The sequence below is a fragment of the Dipodomys merriami genome, unplaced genomic scaffold, assembly GCF_024711535.1.
Source record: "Dipodomys merriami isolate MVZ:Mamm:240054 unplaced genomic scaffold, mDipMer1.0.p SCAF_81, whole genome shotgun sequence".
NCBI classification, from domain to species: domain Eukaryota; kingdom Metazoa; phylum Chordata; class Mammalia; order Rodentia; family Heteromyidae; genus Dipodomys; species Dipodomys merriami.
Window position 1 is genome coordinate 1179951 of NW_027206413.1, and position 17675 is coordinate 1197625.

Sequence of the window (17675 nt, forward strand, 5' to 3'; positions counted from 1 at the left end):
GCGCTGTGGCTCAAGCAGTAGCGTGCTCACCTTGAGCTGAAGAGCGCAGGGACAGTGTTCAGGCCCAGAGTTCAAGCCCCATGACCAACAAAAACAAAAAAACAAAAAACAAAAAAAAAGAGTGTCCGAGGATTAACCAAGAGAAATGTCTTTTAATGAATGTAACATGTGATGTAACTAACTTGACATCGTAGTACCAACAGAGATAGTACATTTTCCATATCACTGAAGGTCCATTATTTCTTTTGTTTCCCATTACTTGTTTTTCTTTTATATTTTATTAACAATAGTTATATTCCCTAGCAAGTTTCAAAGTGTAAAATTGTAATGAATATTTCTAAACATAGTAGAAAAAAAATCTCCAAGGAACAGAACCACTTTTGCCATTTTTAGAAATGAACCAAAATATAAACACTTCAGCCAACATTGAGTCGGGGAAGAAAAACATATTACTGATAAATAACTGTTTTAAACCATTGCTTTTCTACTCATATTGGAGATTAATTTATTTCTCATACATAATATGAACCATCAGTTTCTATGGTATTGTTTTAATTAATTTTTACAAACTCTGGATCTAAGAGAGAAATGATATAAATGCATACTGTGGAATGAGTAAAAAGGCTATATGATTTTAAGAAAAGAGTAGAATACAAAAAATATGTACACTAGGGCTATATCTACATAAAATATTGAGCACTAGCCACAAATATGAACAAACTAATCATGTCAAGATGGTCAGTTTAAGGGTGCTTTTGAAAATGTGTCTAGAATTTTACATAAAAAGTTCAGTTAGCGTAGGATATCTCCAAAAAAGGCACACAGAAATTGTCATGTGGATAGCTTCAGTTCGATGCCCATGTACGGAAATCCTATGATGCAGGCACTGAGCTGGACTTCTGCTTTGGTCCAGGCCGTCTACCACAGTGCTAGTTCAGGGAAGGTTACATCTCCATCTGTGCACTGGCCGCTCTTAGCACAGCCTTAAGAAGGACCACACGGCAGCCCTCTGGACTGTGGATAGCTGCCGTGAAAAGTTCCCAAGGAGAACACAGGGCTGATACCTCCTGGTTACTCCCAAATTCAAACTAGGGGTCTTAACACACCCTTTTGATCTATGCCCATTTCCCAAGGTGTTGAGTGGGTCTGTAGGATACCAATGTTTGTAGGAGAGACGACGTGGCTCCCACTTATTTAAAATACTACAGAATATATGGTCTTCTAAATGTGCTGCTGGTAAACCTTCTAGAAGAATCTAAATTGTAAGACACACAGATATAACTGACCTCTCAAAATCAGCAGAACCAGGGAGAACACAGATCCAGAATAGGACTTTGCTGTACAAAGACCAGACTTAGGTCATGCTTTCATTAGTGACGTTTCTCTAAAAGACTGACTTGGGATTCAAAACCAAAAGAACCATTCGAGTGGGGCTCTTGGCTTTGACCAGAGCTTTTACGTTTCACAAGTGTGTCATTTCACATTAGGGAAATCATATCTCCTGTAACTACTTCGTGGCCTCTCTTTTAGCCAGCCATCAACCTTAATAACGAATAGGTAAATAAAACCATAATTCATGAAGTTGTGAATACTTCTTCTCCCCGGGGGGGGGGGGGGAGGGGAACTGGTATCCTGAACCTGGTTTTCTGGGGGTTAAGGAGATCCGTGTTGACTGATCGTGTGTTAACCACAGGCATCTCAGCTGTGTGGCTGGAATAGATCTATGGTTTCTGATCACATAATAAATGGAGGTTAAAAGCCTCACAACATGACTAAAATATTCCTCTGATTTGCTTCTTCAGAAGTTTTACCTTTTTCATATAAAAGTTAGGTATAAATTGTACATTCGTCTTATTTGAAGACACACATATGTTCACACACACATTTCCCCCATACACACACTCATACGCTGCTGTCCAAAGAAATCTTTAGCCAAGTAGACAAGAATTAGCTATAGATATGAAGGCATTTGGGGCCCTAAGATATCTCCAGTTAATAATAAAAAAAAATGAAGGTCACAAAAGTGATCAGAGTGACCTTGAGTTTTCTTTCCTTCTCTCTGCCATTTTTTCTCTTTCCTTCTCTCACTCTCCTTCCTTTCTTTCCCCTCTCTCTCCTTTTTTTCCCTTTTAATTCAAAATCAGTTTTACTGTGAAGTTCACCTAAGTGCCTGTTTGAGTTATTACACAATAAGAGCATAATAACTCAAACCTGTCTTAAATTTGGGAGTGGGGTAGCTTTCTTCCAGAATGGTTGTAAGAGGGCCACGGGGCACAGCTTAGCAATGAACTTTTCCTTTAGGCTCTTTCCCATCTTTTCAAGAGTTCCCGAGTCCAAGAGGAGATTGCTGATGGCCTGCCCCCCTCTCTCTTCTGCCCCCAAGCCCTGCTCCTGGGGCAACGAGCAATCTCCTGTGAAAATCTGGGGGTGTCAGCAAGTTGAGTGTCTCTGAGGAGGTTAACCATGGCTGATGGCTGGGCATTATGTGGGATGGAGCGAGGGGGTGGAGCGTCATTCACCTGTACGGAGAGGCTGTCCCCCACGAGAGGTAATCCGTGGGCCGGGGAGCGGGGCGGGGCACGATGGGCTGCTCCACGGCCGTCACGTCTCCTGAGTAGGACTTGAGGAGAGAAGCATTCTTATTGGCCAGCATGGCTCGCTCATTCCTGCGGAACTTCGCTCTTCGGTTCTGAAACCACACCTGGAAGATGGTTGGGACAAGGGAAGGACATATTCAGAATGTGGGGAGATGGGAGAGACAGACAGACAGACAGACTTGGCAGACAAAGTGGCCACCTGAAGGGAATTCTGGTGGTTTTTACTATACAATACTTTCTAAGGAAGATATAGAGAAGGTCTGACATTCTTCCTAGAACAATAAAACAATGGCAGGGCCCTCCCGGGTGGGTGGCTACAGCTCTCAGGGCTGATGGTATAGGGCTGGAGAGTCCCTCAGTGGTAGAGCATGTGCTTAACACGTATGAAGCCCTCAGCTTAGTCCCTAACACACAAATAGACCAAAAGCAATGATGAGGCACTTCCAGCGATCAAGACTCCGGAGATGAGGTCTGTGACTAACCAATGGGCAACCACGAACGTCACAGCCCCTGTGGTGACTGCAATCCAGAAAAAGAGGAGGCGTCTGGGACGCCATGGTCATTCTTATAACATGCTGACGTTTAAAGAAGTTTCCGTATCTCCAGAACCAGAGAGTCGGACAAGGACGTGGGGCTGGGGCCAGCTTTACTTGGGTAATGCAAGGACCACCATCGGTGGAAAAGAAGGAGCGGCCAGTGCTCCCCACAACCAGACTGCAGTCCTCCCGGGACTCTGGAACGGGAGGAGGAGCGTGCCCTGAGCTGCGTCTTGCGGAGAGCGGGCACGCGCACCACCCTGCTGGCTGCTGCCCACCGCTGGGCGTGAAGGTGCACAATGATCACGTGGAGAGTCTCCTGACGTTCTAGAAAGAAATCTTTTTGCAGAAAAATCCAGACGCAAAAGGCAAGACGTTGACTGGATCACATTTATTTGTAGCGTATGGAGGAATGTGTGTGGCACGGATAGTATTTGCCAGTGCTAAGAGCCTTTGGGTGCACTACCTACAGAATTTCTAGTCACCATGGTATTTCCACAAGTTTTATCATTCTTAATGTAGAGCTGAAGGAACTGTTTCACTGATGTGAAGCAGTTGGCGCAAGTGACAGACGGCTGATTTTTAACACAACGATGTCCAACTCCTGGCCCTATAACTCTTTCAGATGACAATGCAATTTTACCCATCTGTTTGTGTACTCGGGAAGTCTAGGAATACTGCGGCTCAGACCCCATCCCACATGCTAGAAGAAAAAGATGAGAAAGACTCCGTCCACTGCTTTCCTGAGGTCCACACTCCAATTAAGGAAGGTATGTACATTGGAAACACAGAGAGGCAAATATTTTAGGTGCAGGTGTAGATGCCTACAACGAGGTATGCAAGAGGGAAATCCCGCTGGTGAAAAGGCTGCAGTATCCACCGAAGCGACCATGGGCTCACTGCCTGCTCGGCCACGTCCGACTGCACACTGGACACCCCACCCCACGTCCCAGACCTCCACCGCTTCTTTCTGTCGTGCCTGTTACGTTCTTACTGAAGTTATCATTTTAAACGTGAATATAATCACACCAATGCCCTGCTGGGTATCATCTACTGGCTTCCCATTAAAGAATGAAATAAAAACTTCTCACCATCAAACAGTGACGTTCAGAAATCAGCTCCTTGTCCAATCACAAGGTCATGTCACTCTCACCTACCCTGGCCATCGATCTTCCTAACTCCCGTCCTGGGCCTGAGGACCTCAGGACTCCTGGATGGAGCAGGCCACGCTCTACTACGTATAGTCACACACGAAGCCCCCTCTGCCAGCCATACTCTCCCTTCCGTCCAGTGGTCAACATCTTCTACTGTTAAGAGATTTGAACTGCACACCACCCCTGCTGGGACGCATTAGAGTGGAAAGAACACGATTTTAAAGTCTAAAGGGCTTGGAGAAAATACTTGCCATACTACAATGAACACTTATTCTTGGATGGTTATTCCTCTTTCCCTTTGGATCCCAATCAATTGGAGGTAATGACATTTACAGGGCAGTTGTGAGATCGTCGAGACTGGATGGTTAATAGATATGTACTCCCCACCCCCCACCCCCACCCCCAGCATCCCGGATCATTATTTCCTCTGGAGATTCCTTTACCGTAGGCTTATGATATCATAATCTGATGGTTTGTACATCTGTCTCCTCTACCCCAGACCATAACACCCTTAAGGAGAAGCCTAGTGTCTTATTCATCCCAGAAAATAAAACACAGCTCCAAATGTACAAGAGGTACTCATTAGGTGTTTGAGGGAAATGAGACAAAAAAAGAAAAGAAAAGGGGTGAAATTACTCTTGCAAAAAGGAATAAAATCGGGCCCCTCTATAAAGGGACTTCGCCCTCTAGTGGGTGGTGCTGATCCATAAGCAAGTCCATACAGTATACGTCCTAGTATAATAACTGCTCCGAGTATTAATAAAAGCAGAACTAGATGGATTACTTCACTCTGGGAAAGGGTAGGATTTCACGACGGGAGAATGAACTCAGGGAGGAAAATTCTCCCTACTCAGGAGCTAAGAACCCACAGCACTGAAAGTCATCAGTATGTAGTGTGACATGAAAGGGAGAAGAAAAAAATCTGTCCCCTCTCCACAGACAGACAGACAGACAGATAGATGATAGACACACAGATGATAGAGTTTGTCTGATGTGATAGGGACAAGGTAGTCCCCCAACTCAAAATTAACTCTTGCACATTTTTGTTTAATTTCTCTCATTTTGTCTCATTTCTGTCTCCTGAGGAGTAATTTTCGGCGAGACTTCTCTTTGCCTCAGGGAGAAAATAGTTCACACTTTCTTTTCAGATACCTCCAGGACCTCCCCACCCACCCAACAAGTCTGTGTTCTCAACAAGTTGCTCCTACATGGACGCTGTCTCCTTACCGGTCAAGATGTTTGCTGCCTGACTCAAGCCCCCTTAGTCTAGAAAGCTATACTTTACAGCAAGAAATTCCTCTGACTCATGGTGGACATAAATATGCAAATAATAATTTTTGTAGGAAGACATGACAGATTTGTCACACGTGTTTTGTAAAAACAGCAAAGCACTACTTTTAAATGGTCAATAGACCATTATTTATTCAAAGTGTATGTTGTGTGTGTGTGGATGTGTGTGTGCATGCACACGTGCACACATGCACATGCTGGTGATCAAATCCAGGGCCTTCAAGATGCTAGGTGAATGCTTTACCATTGAGCCTCATTCCCCGCCTTCAAAGGCCTGAACTCTGGATTGACAGTCCATCATGCATATTCTATATTGACTAATTCCTAGCCATCTGACGTCATGTTCAGTGCTTTAACCTGTCTCACCTCCATTTTCTCAGCTGTAAGATAGAGGATAACATCCATTCATGTTAGATCAATCATATCAAGAGCATTTCTTTGCATGTAAGGGCTTCGTCAGTGTTAAGTACCAGATGAGTATTACAACAATGACTGGCTATATTGTTCCTTACGTGTCTAGCTTGCAGCTGATACATTGTAATGTGAGATTTAGAAGGATGTGCTCTTTTCCCTTTCCCTTTGCTTGCACCTTCTTTTGCTTCCTCACTCAGAGGTGGAGAATATATAAAAAATCATCTGCTTGAAGATGTTCATAGCTCAGGTCCACAGTTCCTGCTTTCTACTTCGACCAGGGTTCATAAATGACAAGTGTTTGGAAGATTGCATCTCCAAAGGTGAGGGGGAAGGCTAAGAGGATGGAATGCTAAAGCTCAAAATGGCCCCCAAAGCTCAAAATGAAGGCCGGGGGGCACACAGTAAAATATTACCGGGTGTACAACCTGAATCGGAAGGGGTCAAAGCAATGGGGGGGGGCAAAGGGAGTTGTAGTGGGAAACATTCTGACCTTTCAAAAGTATTGAGTCTGAGTTTTCACATTCTATGCAGCCCAAAGAAACACATCTAGACCCTGGAGTCTGTCCACATGGGATCCACACGTAACCCTCACTAGCACCGGAGTGCCTGAAATCTATGACTTGGTTTTTGTTTGCTAAATAGATGCATATTTCATAAGTACGGTGACTCAAATATTACATTAAGGGATTGTAACTCATCAACTATAACAGAACTGTAATAGGAGATGGAACGGTTCCTTTCAAACTAGAAAGTTCTACAATGCAACCTGCCAAAGAGCCTTGTGTTATAAACATGATTTTGATACAGTGAATCGATGCTTTGAGCACTTCTGGCCTGCGTAACTAGTTCGCTTCAGAGTGATTATTTTGACACAGCTGACTTTGAACAACACTTGGAGATGGGCCTCCAGACTGCCTGGCGCCCCCGCCGCAGCCTCAGTTACCTGCACTCTGGCCTCAGTCAGGTTGACCCGGCGGGCAAGGTCTTCCCGCACAAACGCATCCGGGTAGTGTGTCCGCTCGAAGACGCGCTCCAGAGCCTGCAGCTGGCTGCTGTTGAAGGTGGTCCTGTTTCTCCGCTGCTTTCTCTTCTTCTTTTCCTCTGAGTTCAGCTGATCATCTACAATATAAATGTGACGGTCAGGAGCCCCATTCACTTCAGAGATCCCAGTGAACACTTAACAGAGGAAAGAGAAGAAGACATCTCTCGTGAGGGTGGCTTCATTGCTCACATCCTTGTCAAAGTGCTGCAGCCTAATGCAGCTTCGTGCTGCGCAAATGACGCGCAGGGACCCCCAGCCGAGCTCCTGCCTGGCTGTTGTTTCTGAATATGAGCCCAGAGCTGAAGAGAGGCACGTGGTGCCTGCTCCTTGACGCCTGTTTTGTCCATGAGGGCTGGAAGGAAAAAAATCCCCCACCTACTTTCTCTCCAGAGATGGAGAAAGAAGAATCGGTCATTTCTTACCATTCTTGTGCTAGACGATAGGAGGTTCACGCAGCGTTTCATAACCCCCCATGTCAGCTACCTCCCGGTCATCCTCAACACAGGAGCGCAAGCGCACAGCGTGAGAGGAGATGGCCCCGCCGAGGACGCGGGACGGTCTCCAACTCACGGCCATTCTCTCGGCGGCCCAGACTGATTCCTGCCAGCATCCTGCCAGGCTGCTTTGCTAAGCTGGGTTCTCAGGGGCTCCTCCCCAGATCAGAGCTGAGGGCCCCACAGGAACAGCCCACACTAACATTACTCCAGGACTCACCCTAAAAGAACCAAAGAATGAGGAACCAGATCCTGAGATTCCTGAAGGGACCCAACTCAAGGTTGAGCTCTCCGGTCCTGAAAACAGGTTTGCGGAATCACAAGCCGGAGTGTTTACCCGCCAGCTCCCTCCCGGGTTTGTTCCTGGTGCTTCCAGAAGCAATGTCACAAACAAGCTGAGCGTTCAGCCCCCTAGGGCAGCCAGAAAACAGTGGGCTCAGGTCTTGAGTCCCCACCCAGCTGCAGACAAGAGCGATGGGGGGTGAAGCTGACTGCAACACCAGCTGTGCGGACACCACCATTAAACCATCACCCAGAGGCCCAAGCTTTGCAAGAGTCTGTGGCTCATAGAGACCTGCAGCATTGAGTGCCCACGCCCAAGGCTGAAGGGCTAAATTGACATTCTCAACCGCTTCTCCCCACAGAGGCTCAAAGAAAGTTACAAGGAGTTGGAGTGAGGATGGGAAGAAAGGAGAACTTGGAGGCACTGGGAGTGTGGCTTGGTGGTAGAGTGTTTGCCTAGCATGCATGAAGCCCTGGGTTCGATTCCTCAGCACCACATACACAGAAAACACCAAAAGTGGCCCTGTGGCTCAAGTGGTAGAGTGCTAGCCTTGAGCAAAAGCAACTCAGGGACAGTGCCCAGGTCTGAGTTCAAGCTCCAGGACTGGCAAAAAAGAAAAGAAAAAGGAAAGGAGATCTTGGACACTTGCTCCACATTAAATAGAATAATAGCTCTCATCGCTCCATCTCTCCTGTGCACAGTCTCATGATCTTCTGTGATTATAAAAACACAACACATTCAACAACCACTGGCTTGAATCGTGGCGTCCTAATTGAGCTACCATGTTGCTCTTATTCCAAGTAAGAACACATCCGAATTTGCATGTGGATTCAAAACACACCTTAGATTCGGGATCCTACGCCAGATCTTTTGGTACCTGATGCCTGAGGCCGATCTTTTGGCTCAGACACCTCCAGGGCTGCCTCTCTGCACACACCTAGGGTCTTAGAATAGAGACTGCATATTTCCGGTTAGTCATAAAAAGCATCAGACACAGTAAGCATTTGCTGGATGTGTTTCATCAGGGCGCATGAAACGTTGCTGGTCCTTAGAAAGTGTTTTATGCGATCTCACTCAGGTTCCACCAGCCAAGGAGCTGCAGCCAGCCATTGCGTCTGCTAGATGAATCCTATCTGTGTGTGTTCACCTAGAATGCCAAATCAGCCATATTTCGAGAAGGGAGACAATTCGATCCTGATTCCTGGGCTCTGTCTCCACTGGTGTCACTAAGTATGGCACTATTTAGCTATTAGTTAAAATTTGCTTCCAGTAATATCTGCACCAGACTGAAAGCACACAGAAGCCAATGGCTTTCGGCAGTTGCCTTGAGCATGTGTTCCCCTACCTGTTCAAATGTCTGGAAGAATTTGTCTTATTCCCTCCGCCCCCCTTTTCCCCCCAAATCCCCTGTGTACAGTTCTACATACCTTGCTCTTCAGGCCTCTCTGATCTTTCAAGACTTTGAGACACTACCATAACTGAATTTCAGGCTTCCAATAAATAAAATCTGCAAACCACCCTCAGCTGCCGAACCTTTATGAAACAGAGACCAGTCAGGCGTGGAGCTGTTCTCTTTCAATTTAAAGGGTTGCTCTTAGGAAGCCAACACACCATGATTTGTTGCTTTCCTCCGAGAAAACTCTCAGGTTTAAGAATAAATTCTAAGTCGTACGCTGCTGTCTAAGCCTCTGTCTCCTTGCACTGCCAAACAGTGATCAAGACCAAGACTACTTTATGGTTTATTCTAGTACTACAACCTGCTACATCATCTCTCGGCAGTTCTTTGAAATCTTTCCACTGTTCATTCAAATCCCACTGGCTGTCCACCATACACCACCAACTCCCCCGACATGGGAGTAAGGGAAATGGAGAATTACAGTTTATGACAGGGAATAAATAGCTCTGATGACCTGAACCGATTCCAGCGAAAGTTTCCCAGTGAATGTTCTTGTTGTTTTTAACAAATGAAAACATCAGTCCAGATCATGTTGAAGGTGAGAAGAGACATTCAAATAACAGGGCTCCCAGGGGTCTCGATCTGGCAAACGTCCTTCAAAGTGCAAACATAATACGAAGAGACAATGAGCGGGCATGGGAGGCGGCTGGAGCGGCAGCCTGCGGCATCTCTGCCTTTGCTCACTAATCACAGACTCTCAGCTCCCAGATCCCGAGCTCAGAGGAACAGGCCCCGCACGGTATCTTTTGCTGCTTGGGAAGAAACATAAACACTGAAGAAGTTTACACATTCAGGGCATCTGAAGTACCTGGAATAAACAGATTTATCAGAGTCCTGGCTCTGCCTGCACAGAGAGCTTTAGCAGTGTGCTTTTACCATTGCCGGAAGCCCCTCTTTCTTGTGAAAGCTGATTTCGAAACTTGGCGTCTAAGGATACTGATGCAAAATTAGGGGACTCAATGTATATTGTTCTTCAGCACTCTGAAGTGACTAGGTCTCACCACACTGCATAACAACCATGAATTAGGAATGTATTTTTTAATTGAGATCATAATATTTCTAATTCAATGTACCTTTATAGTTTTATCGAACTGAACAAACTTTGGGTCTGCGGTTTTGCCACTCTTTCAATCCAAACAGACAAAATAGGACCGTGTCACTTAGAATCGTGATCTATGAAATACTGGCACCAAATACCCCCCCAAAAATGTGTAAAATCCAACCCTATTATTTAACGGATGAAGTTAAGATCTAGAGGAACAAAGTGGCTTCTTTAAAATCATGATAAAAGTTTGAAATCTGAAATCTGAAGCCATGACACCTAATTCCATTGTGGTGTGTAAGAGAGAAAAAAATACATCAGAAGTGTAAATAGAAACTACTACCTAGGGACAATGTTTATGGGAAAGAGACATTTTCACAAGAGCTATAATCAAGAGGGACTAAGAAAGAGGATGAATGTGTACCATATGTCAGTCCCCCAAGAATCACCATTAAAAAAATGCAACCAATGGGGGAAAACTGAGGGACAATAAAAGATGGGCTGACATTGTCCAAAAAAGGAAATTTACTCATCACCTGCTTTATAAAATAGTAATCCTGCTATTTAACACCTTAATAGGAATAATAAAATAATAGTAGTAATTTTTAATGCAACCATGGGCTGAGGATGTGGTTCAAACAATACAACACCTGCCTAGCAAGTAAAAGGTCCTGAGTCCAAACCCCAGTAGTGCCAAAAGAAAGAGAGAAGAGAGGGAGGCGGGGAGGGAGAGAATGCAATTATTCTCATTGGGAAGGCCCTGTTGGTCCAGATGTTCTCACATCTTCTTTTTCAGTAGTCTTCCCAAGTATATTCAGCTCCACCTTAGCATACCCTCTCCTCACAGTCATAATGGCACTGGTCTTCCTTTTTAATACACTGTTCAGTATCTCTTCCTCTCGACACATCTCAGATCTTATCTCCGCTGTGAGATTTTGCCAACAGCTCCAGTCCATATTGATCTCACTCTAAAATCATATGCATGTGTGCGTGTGTGCATACATCTATGTATTATCAAACACTTTTTAAAAATTACGATTCAACTTTTGTATATACTGTTTGCCATCTTATGCACTCACGAATTACTAAGAAAAGAGATGGGACCCCTTGTTAAATTAAGTGACCAGAAAAGTTGGGAGATTTTAGAGCAGTGTTGTAATGTAGAAGCAGTCCCAGAATTTTGGAAACTTGGTGATTCACCTGAGATCCTAAAGGGTGGATAATTTCTGAATTTGAATTATTTTTACTAGTGCAAAGCAAATAAGTAGGTTAGTGTTACCTTCATCTCTAGATAATTTGAGCTGCAAGGGGAAAAAAATCTTTCACAGCATTTTTTTCCAGATAGGCTGGCCATCAGATTTAGACACAAGAAAAGTTTTGTAGTCCTTGTACATGTAGGAATTGTTCCTTCATTTTTATCCTTTCCATAAAAATAGCCCCATGATAAATGAATTATTTAAGCAGTCGGAACACATACTAGACAGAAATGCTCGAGTGGATGGTCCTGCAATGGAAGTTAACATATACATAAAATGTTTCCCAAGGATAAAGGCCACACGTCCCTGTGTCTACCCCACTATGACTTAAAGGGCACAACAGCACTACTGTTGGGGCTAGCCTTGGACTCACCCTGTGAGTGCAGAGGTGGTGCTAGAGGAAGTCATGAAGTCATGACACCTTTGAGCTGAGGGCTGCCACTGTGGGCTGACCCTGACTAGGATTTGGGCCTTGGAGCTCCCGAGTCAATGGCGGCCCAATGTAATTTAAAGTTACAATAAAAACATATTTTAGGAATATAATCAGAATACAAATGGGTTTCATTTGCTTGAATCACATCCATTTAAGAAGAAATCTGATGCAAGAAGATAAAATGCCAGCTTCAGTAGCAGAAACCAACCACCACATCAAAGCTAGTCATCTGCCTTTTGGTTAAAAATATGGCAGGCAAGTGGATCTAAAGTACAGCCCGCTGATCATTTTATGGGCACTGAAGAATGTTTTCAAAGGAACCTATATTGCACAACAGCCACTTACTTTAATGGGATTTGTGTGGGTCAGGCCCTGTAACCTTTGGAAAATTGAAAGGAAGTATAATTGCAAAAGCCACTAGAAACTGTTGAGCTTTTATTGTATGGCCCATGAAAAGCAGGGAATACAGCTGCGGCGTTCAGCTGCGTCTCTTTGGTTCCACTTAGCTTTCACTGAAATGAGGAGAGCATCCTTTTAGAATATGCCTTGATCATGGGCACACACATGGGTCACTGAACTGGGAACCCTATGGCCATATCCATGGAGCTTAGCACATCACAACCACAGCCAACGCGTTCTCCACGCCGGATCCTCCCCTGTCCTCCACCACCGAGTCTCAGCAACTGTCCAGAGGGCCCGGGCCCTTCCAGCGCCAACACCCAGCTGCGCCCTCCAGTTCTCAGACGGTGCATCCACCGGCTCCTACGCTGTCAATGCGATTTTTTTTTGTTTGTTTCATCTGTTTTGTTTCCCTTAAATGGAATTTGGGGAATGACATTCCTTGGAGTAAAATGATTCTAAATATATGGGGGGGGGAACCATTATTTTAAATGGTTTCAACCAAAAATATGAGCCAGTGGCACCGTGCGAAGTGGCTGTAACTGTAGACATGCCTCAGTGTTTAGCTCGCTCACGGTAGTCAGGCTCACTCTGAAACACAAACCACGGGAGACTTCACGGTACCCTAATGTGATCGGTATTTCTTTCACTTCCTCATTCTACTTCTGTTCTTTCACCTTTCTAGGACAAATATGTTTCCATAGAGCCAAAATTATTAATGCCATCCATGGTACTTTCTCTGCTTTAACTCTTTAAGACATTTCCCTTAAGGACATTCTTGATCAGAACTTCCAAGGTTGTCCAACCAAAAGCAAGCCTTCCTGGGCACGCCGACTTCAGGGCTCTTGCCTTCCTCTGTGGCTACATTGATACTATCCCCAAGAATGATGCTTTCCCTGTGACGGTCAGTCTATCTTAAACTGCAACTTCAGGCTATAATATTTCTGTTTATAGCAAATTGAACTTCTCAAGAATGCTCAGTAAATAAAATGAATTATCATGAAATAGTTATACGTGAATGTTTTTGTTGGAAATGGGGTATAGGCCAATGGTAGAACATTTTCCCAGGATGTCTGTATACAGGAGGCTCTGAGTCTTATCCTTATGACCACAGAACAGTCAATCAAACAAACAAGCAAGCCTTGTAGGAGTTGAATTGTGCTGAGAAGACAATGCCTTTGCTTTGACTAAGATACAAAGTTCAGGCTTCCGACATGTGTGCTACCTGTAATTTCTCTATTGATTAATCACTTATTTGTTTTATCCAATTAATTGCAACACACAAGTAAAGAAGAAAATAAAAACCTTTTCCAGAAAGTGGTAGAAAGAAAGCCATGGAAGGAAATCAGGATAAGTGGTTTTGCTACAGTCCCTGCCCACTTATCTGTGTGACCTGTGGAAATATACTTTGAGACTCAGGGCCTCGGTTTTCACACCAACAATTTGGGAGTAAGACTACTTACTTCTTGGGATAGTTTGAGGATCTAATCAACACATAATGGGCACCTAGTCTGATCCCGGGCAGGAATCTGTAAGTAGATTTTACTTCTACAGTTGCTGCTGTGATTTCTCCTGGAGAGGAATAGACTACATATAACCATCCTCCTGTTCACTGCGGGCACAGAGGCATCCCCTAGAAGAATAACTGGAAAGAAAGCAGGAATCTCCTATAGGTATGTTGCTATTGCTTTAGTGAGGGTTGATGGAGAGCATAACTGAGAATTAGGACACTAGAAACATGAATGAAAGCCAGCAGGAACTGAGGCAGGAGGGAGACCCAAAAGTGTTACAGGAAATCACGCCACAGATGTGGGTTCCCAGAGCTCTTCAGGGAAGCACTCGCTCTTTCGCTGTTCGTCAATTTCTTACAAGCCAAGTTTTCTTGTACATGGAGATTTTGGAAAGAAATATTTACCAAGCAAGCAGAACTTAGCACTTACAAAAGCAAGGAATCAATCTCCTTGACAAGCAATATCACTAGAAATTAATTGTTTTTAATACACAGGAAAAAGGAGGAAGGCCAAGGGCTAAAGGCAGGCTATGAAAATTCAATTATTTCCCAGCCCATTCGTTTTAGGTTAGCTAATTTGGTTGCCACATGACTAAAAAAAAAAAAAAAAGTTGGCTCAAATTACTCAACATTTATTCACTGGCTTTTCTTTTTAAATGTCTGAGCCCTTTGGGAAAATCCAAAAGATGAAAAGAAACCAGGGAAGGCAAAGTTTGGGGAAGCATTCTGAGTGAGATTGTTAAAGCTTTCCAAGCTTGGTTGTTCCAGGTGTGTGGTCCTCTCGGAAGCGGCTGGTATTTGACTAGAATCACAAACAGTCTTCAGGAGGTAGGAGCTTCTCCTGCATCTCCTGATGGTATTTTTCCTTTGTAGTAAGACTGTTGTCACATTGTAAAAGACAACACATCAATCATGACATTGCCCGCAAAAACTGACACCTTCTTATGAAACAACTGCCACATGCCATTTTTTAAGATGATTTGCTTTTTTGTTGTTGTTGTCGTTACAACTTCAATGCTATTTTTTAAGACCTGGGAAAAACAGGTTTAAGAAAATACTTCTGGAAGCAGATAGCAATGAAGTAGACATCTGCAATTCATGAGTTAGCAAGCTCAGTTCATGGAAGGCAGGAGTCATGGAACAGGAAAGGCTCTTCTGTTTGAATAAAAAAAAATAATTATGAGGAATTTGACTCTTGAAAATAGAAGTATGACTTGCATTTCTTCAAGTTTTTCTTTTTCACTTTAAGTAAAAATGGGCAAGATGCTGCAGCGGAGAATTAGCTTTTTGCCCCAATAAGAGACAGAAGCAGGGGTCCTTCTGTAACTCTGTGTAAGCGAAGTCCTCTGAAGAGGAAGCTGGTATCTCATCTTGGAGACAAATAATCTGCAGACAGCAACGTGCTAACGCGCTCAATCTAAAAGGCTTTACACTCAAAATACTGTGTAGGTAAAGAAAACGAAACCGCGGCGGGCATAATGATATTTTGTGAGGAGAATGCCATTCTGTCAAATCCCCAGGTTTTCAATATTCAGCTCTGTAACCTGGCTTCCAGTCTGTCTTCTCAGCCTGCCAAAACAACATGCATGTCGCCCGGCTACCTTAAACAACAGAAATGTGTTTCTCAACCTTTTGGGGGGCTAGCAAGTCTTAAGATCTGGTCTGGCCTATTCCATTGCTGGTGAGAGTCCTCTCCCCACTTATCTTCCCGGCAGAAAGAGACAAGGGACCAAGACAGAGCTCTCTGCCCTTCTCACAACAGTACCAGCTCCCTCGCGAGGACCCCACCCTTATGATCTCATCTAGATCTAATGACTTACCTCACCTTCAAACCGCCACATGGAAGGGTCTAGTTACATCACGTGACATTCATTTCATGTCAACTGCTTTGAGATCAAACGAATACAATTCTCTCTAAGGATGCTAATTTTTAAAAAAAAAACAAACAAGTTACATCTAGTTCCTTCTATTTTATTTGTACCCATATCAGTGTGGTGGGCAGTGTGGAACAACTGTGGACAGGGCGGAGAAACAGGAGGCTCAGACTGGGGCTCGGGGCCAAGTCGGTGAGGTCAGCCCTGCTGTGTCACGGGCCGAAAGTCATGAGCTGTGTCACTGAGCGCTCTTCTAACCCGTCCATGTGGAGACACGGGATTATTTTTACATTTGGAGTACCTAGCCCTACTCAAAACCTCTGGACAATTGTTTAAGTGATGGCTGAATTGTGTTATTTGGGCGGTAGTTATTTTGGCTGGGTCATACATTGGATGAGAGCTGTGCTGCCATGACTATGGCTGGAGGAAGCCGGGCATCTGACAGAGCCCTGCGTGCCGAGAAGCATTCTGCAGGAACAAGTCTCTAGATCGAAATTAATGTGAGCTTTTAAATAAGAAATTAGTTCAACTTTAACTAGATCTAGAAGTAGAAAAAAAATCTAAAAAGTTTCTAAGGCGCAGTTAATCCATCCTGAGTAAAAGGAAACAATATTTACTACGTACTTCTCTCATCTTCCACCCTCCTTACACTCCTCATGGGGTTGGTAGCATTAATCTTGCTGCAGACACGGTCCAGATCAACCCCCACAGGCTGATCCCCAAACTGGTGTCAGTAACAGTGGTGGAAGCCAACCTTCATCTCCATGTCCTCCTTGTCCATCCAAATATGTATCTATACTACCTGCTACGCAAGTGGTGTGCTCAGTACCCAGAGCCTTTATATAGTCTGCTAGCAACAGACTTTATAACTGATTTGCTAAGCAAAATCACAAGCACTGGAACAGTCCAGTAAGCATAAGTGAAGTGTTGTCTAGTAGAACTTGTGGCTCTCTACGTCAGCACTGGTGCCCTAAGTACTAAGTCAGAAGGTAAACTCAGTCTGAACCCTGTCTTCCATGGACCAGCTTCAGCATGCCTTTCTCAGCTACACTATTATTTTCATTTCTTGTCACTCCATTTTCCCCACCCTAGTTAAACTGTTAATAGTTATGAAACATGTTTTCCTTATCTTTCATTTATATTTTCATTTGATCTTATCTTTTGTTGAACAACACATCCTAGACTTTACCCTTGCCCATTGACTTTACATTACTCTTTCCTCTTCCAAGTCTCAGCTTACTTGTCAAAATAGACTTTTCCTCATTATTCTCTTGGGTAATCTAATCTGCTTTCTAACCTTGGCAGCAATTTCCAATTGTTTGTATTAATTGGCTGCATACAGCTTATAACTTGGACAATTACCCCTATGGACCTATTTGACCATCTTGCTCCCAGTAAACACAAAAGAAGTCTTTCAAAAGACATAACTTAGAGGAGAATGCAGCCGTAAAGTCAATGACGATCCTACAAAATGAAGAAACTTGAGGGAGGGGTAGTGTTGGATCAAAGAGTGATAAAAAGGGGTGAAATTGATCAAGATGCATTATACTCATAAACTGTTTTATTGAATAGCAACTCCTTTGTGGAAATACTTAAAGATTGTATATGTATGTATTCATCACGTTTATCAATTATGAAACCAAAAAAAAAAAAGACGTAATGGTACAGTTATTCCTAAGTTCCAAAAAGAAACAAATGTTTAGCTTGAGGTTCTATGTTCTTATCCGTGTTATCCATTCCCATTCACTGGCAAAGGAGCTTAGGCAAAGGTTTGGTTAATTCATTCTCTAAGGGGCAGGAACGTTAATGCCTATTGGCCACACCCAAAGCTTATTATAAGGTGATCTCCAGGCATATATGCAACTGTTTTAACTAGTAAAGAAGTTGATGTGCTA

The 17675-nt window shown here is 43.9% G+C and overlaps 1 protein-coding gene across 4 annotated transcripts in view; it reads right to left on the bottom strand.

The window, feature by feature from the left end:
• The window catches only part of LOC138819718 (paired mesoderm homeobox protein 1), a 67851-nt gene that overhangs the window by 10220 nt on the left and 39956 nt on the right, over positions 1–17675 (bottom strand). For all 4 annotated transcript variants that reach the window (XM_070011262.1, XM_070011264.1, XM_070011263.1 and 1 more), the window contains exons 2-3: positions 6935–7110; positions 2520–2701 (exon numbers count right to left, since the gene is read on the bottom strand). In XM_070011262.1, the coding sequence (XP_069867363.1) occupies positions 2520–2701; positions 6935–7110 (358 nt within the window). The remainder of the gene's footprint in view (positions 1–2519; positions 2702–6934; positions 7111–17675) is intronic.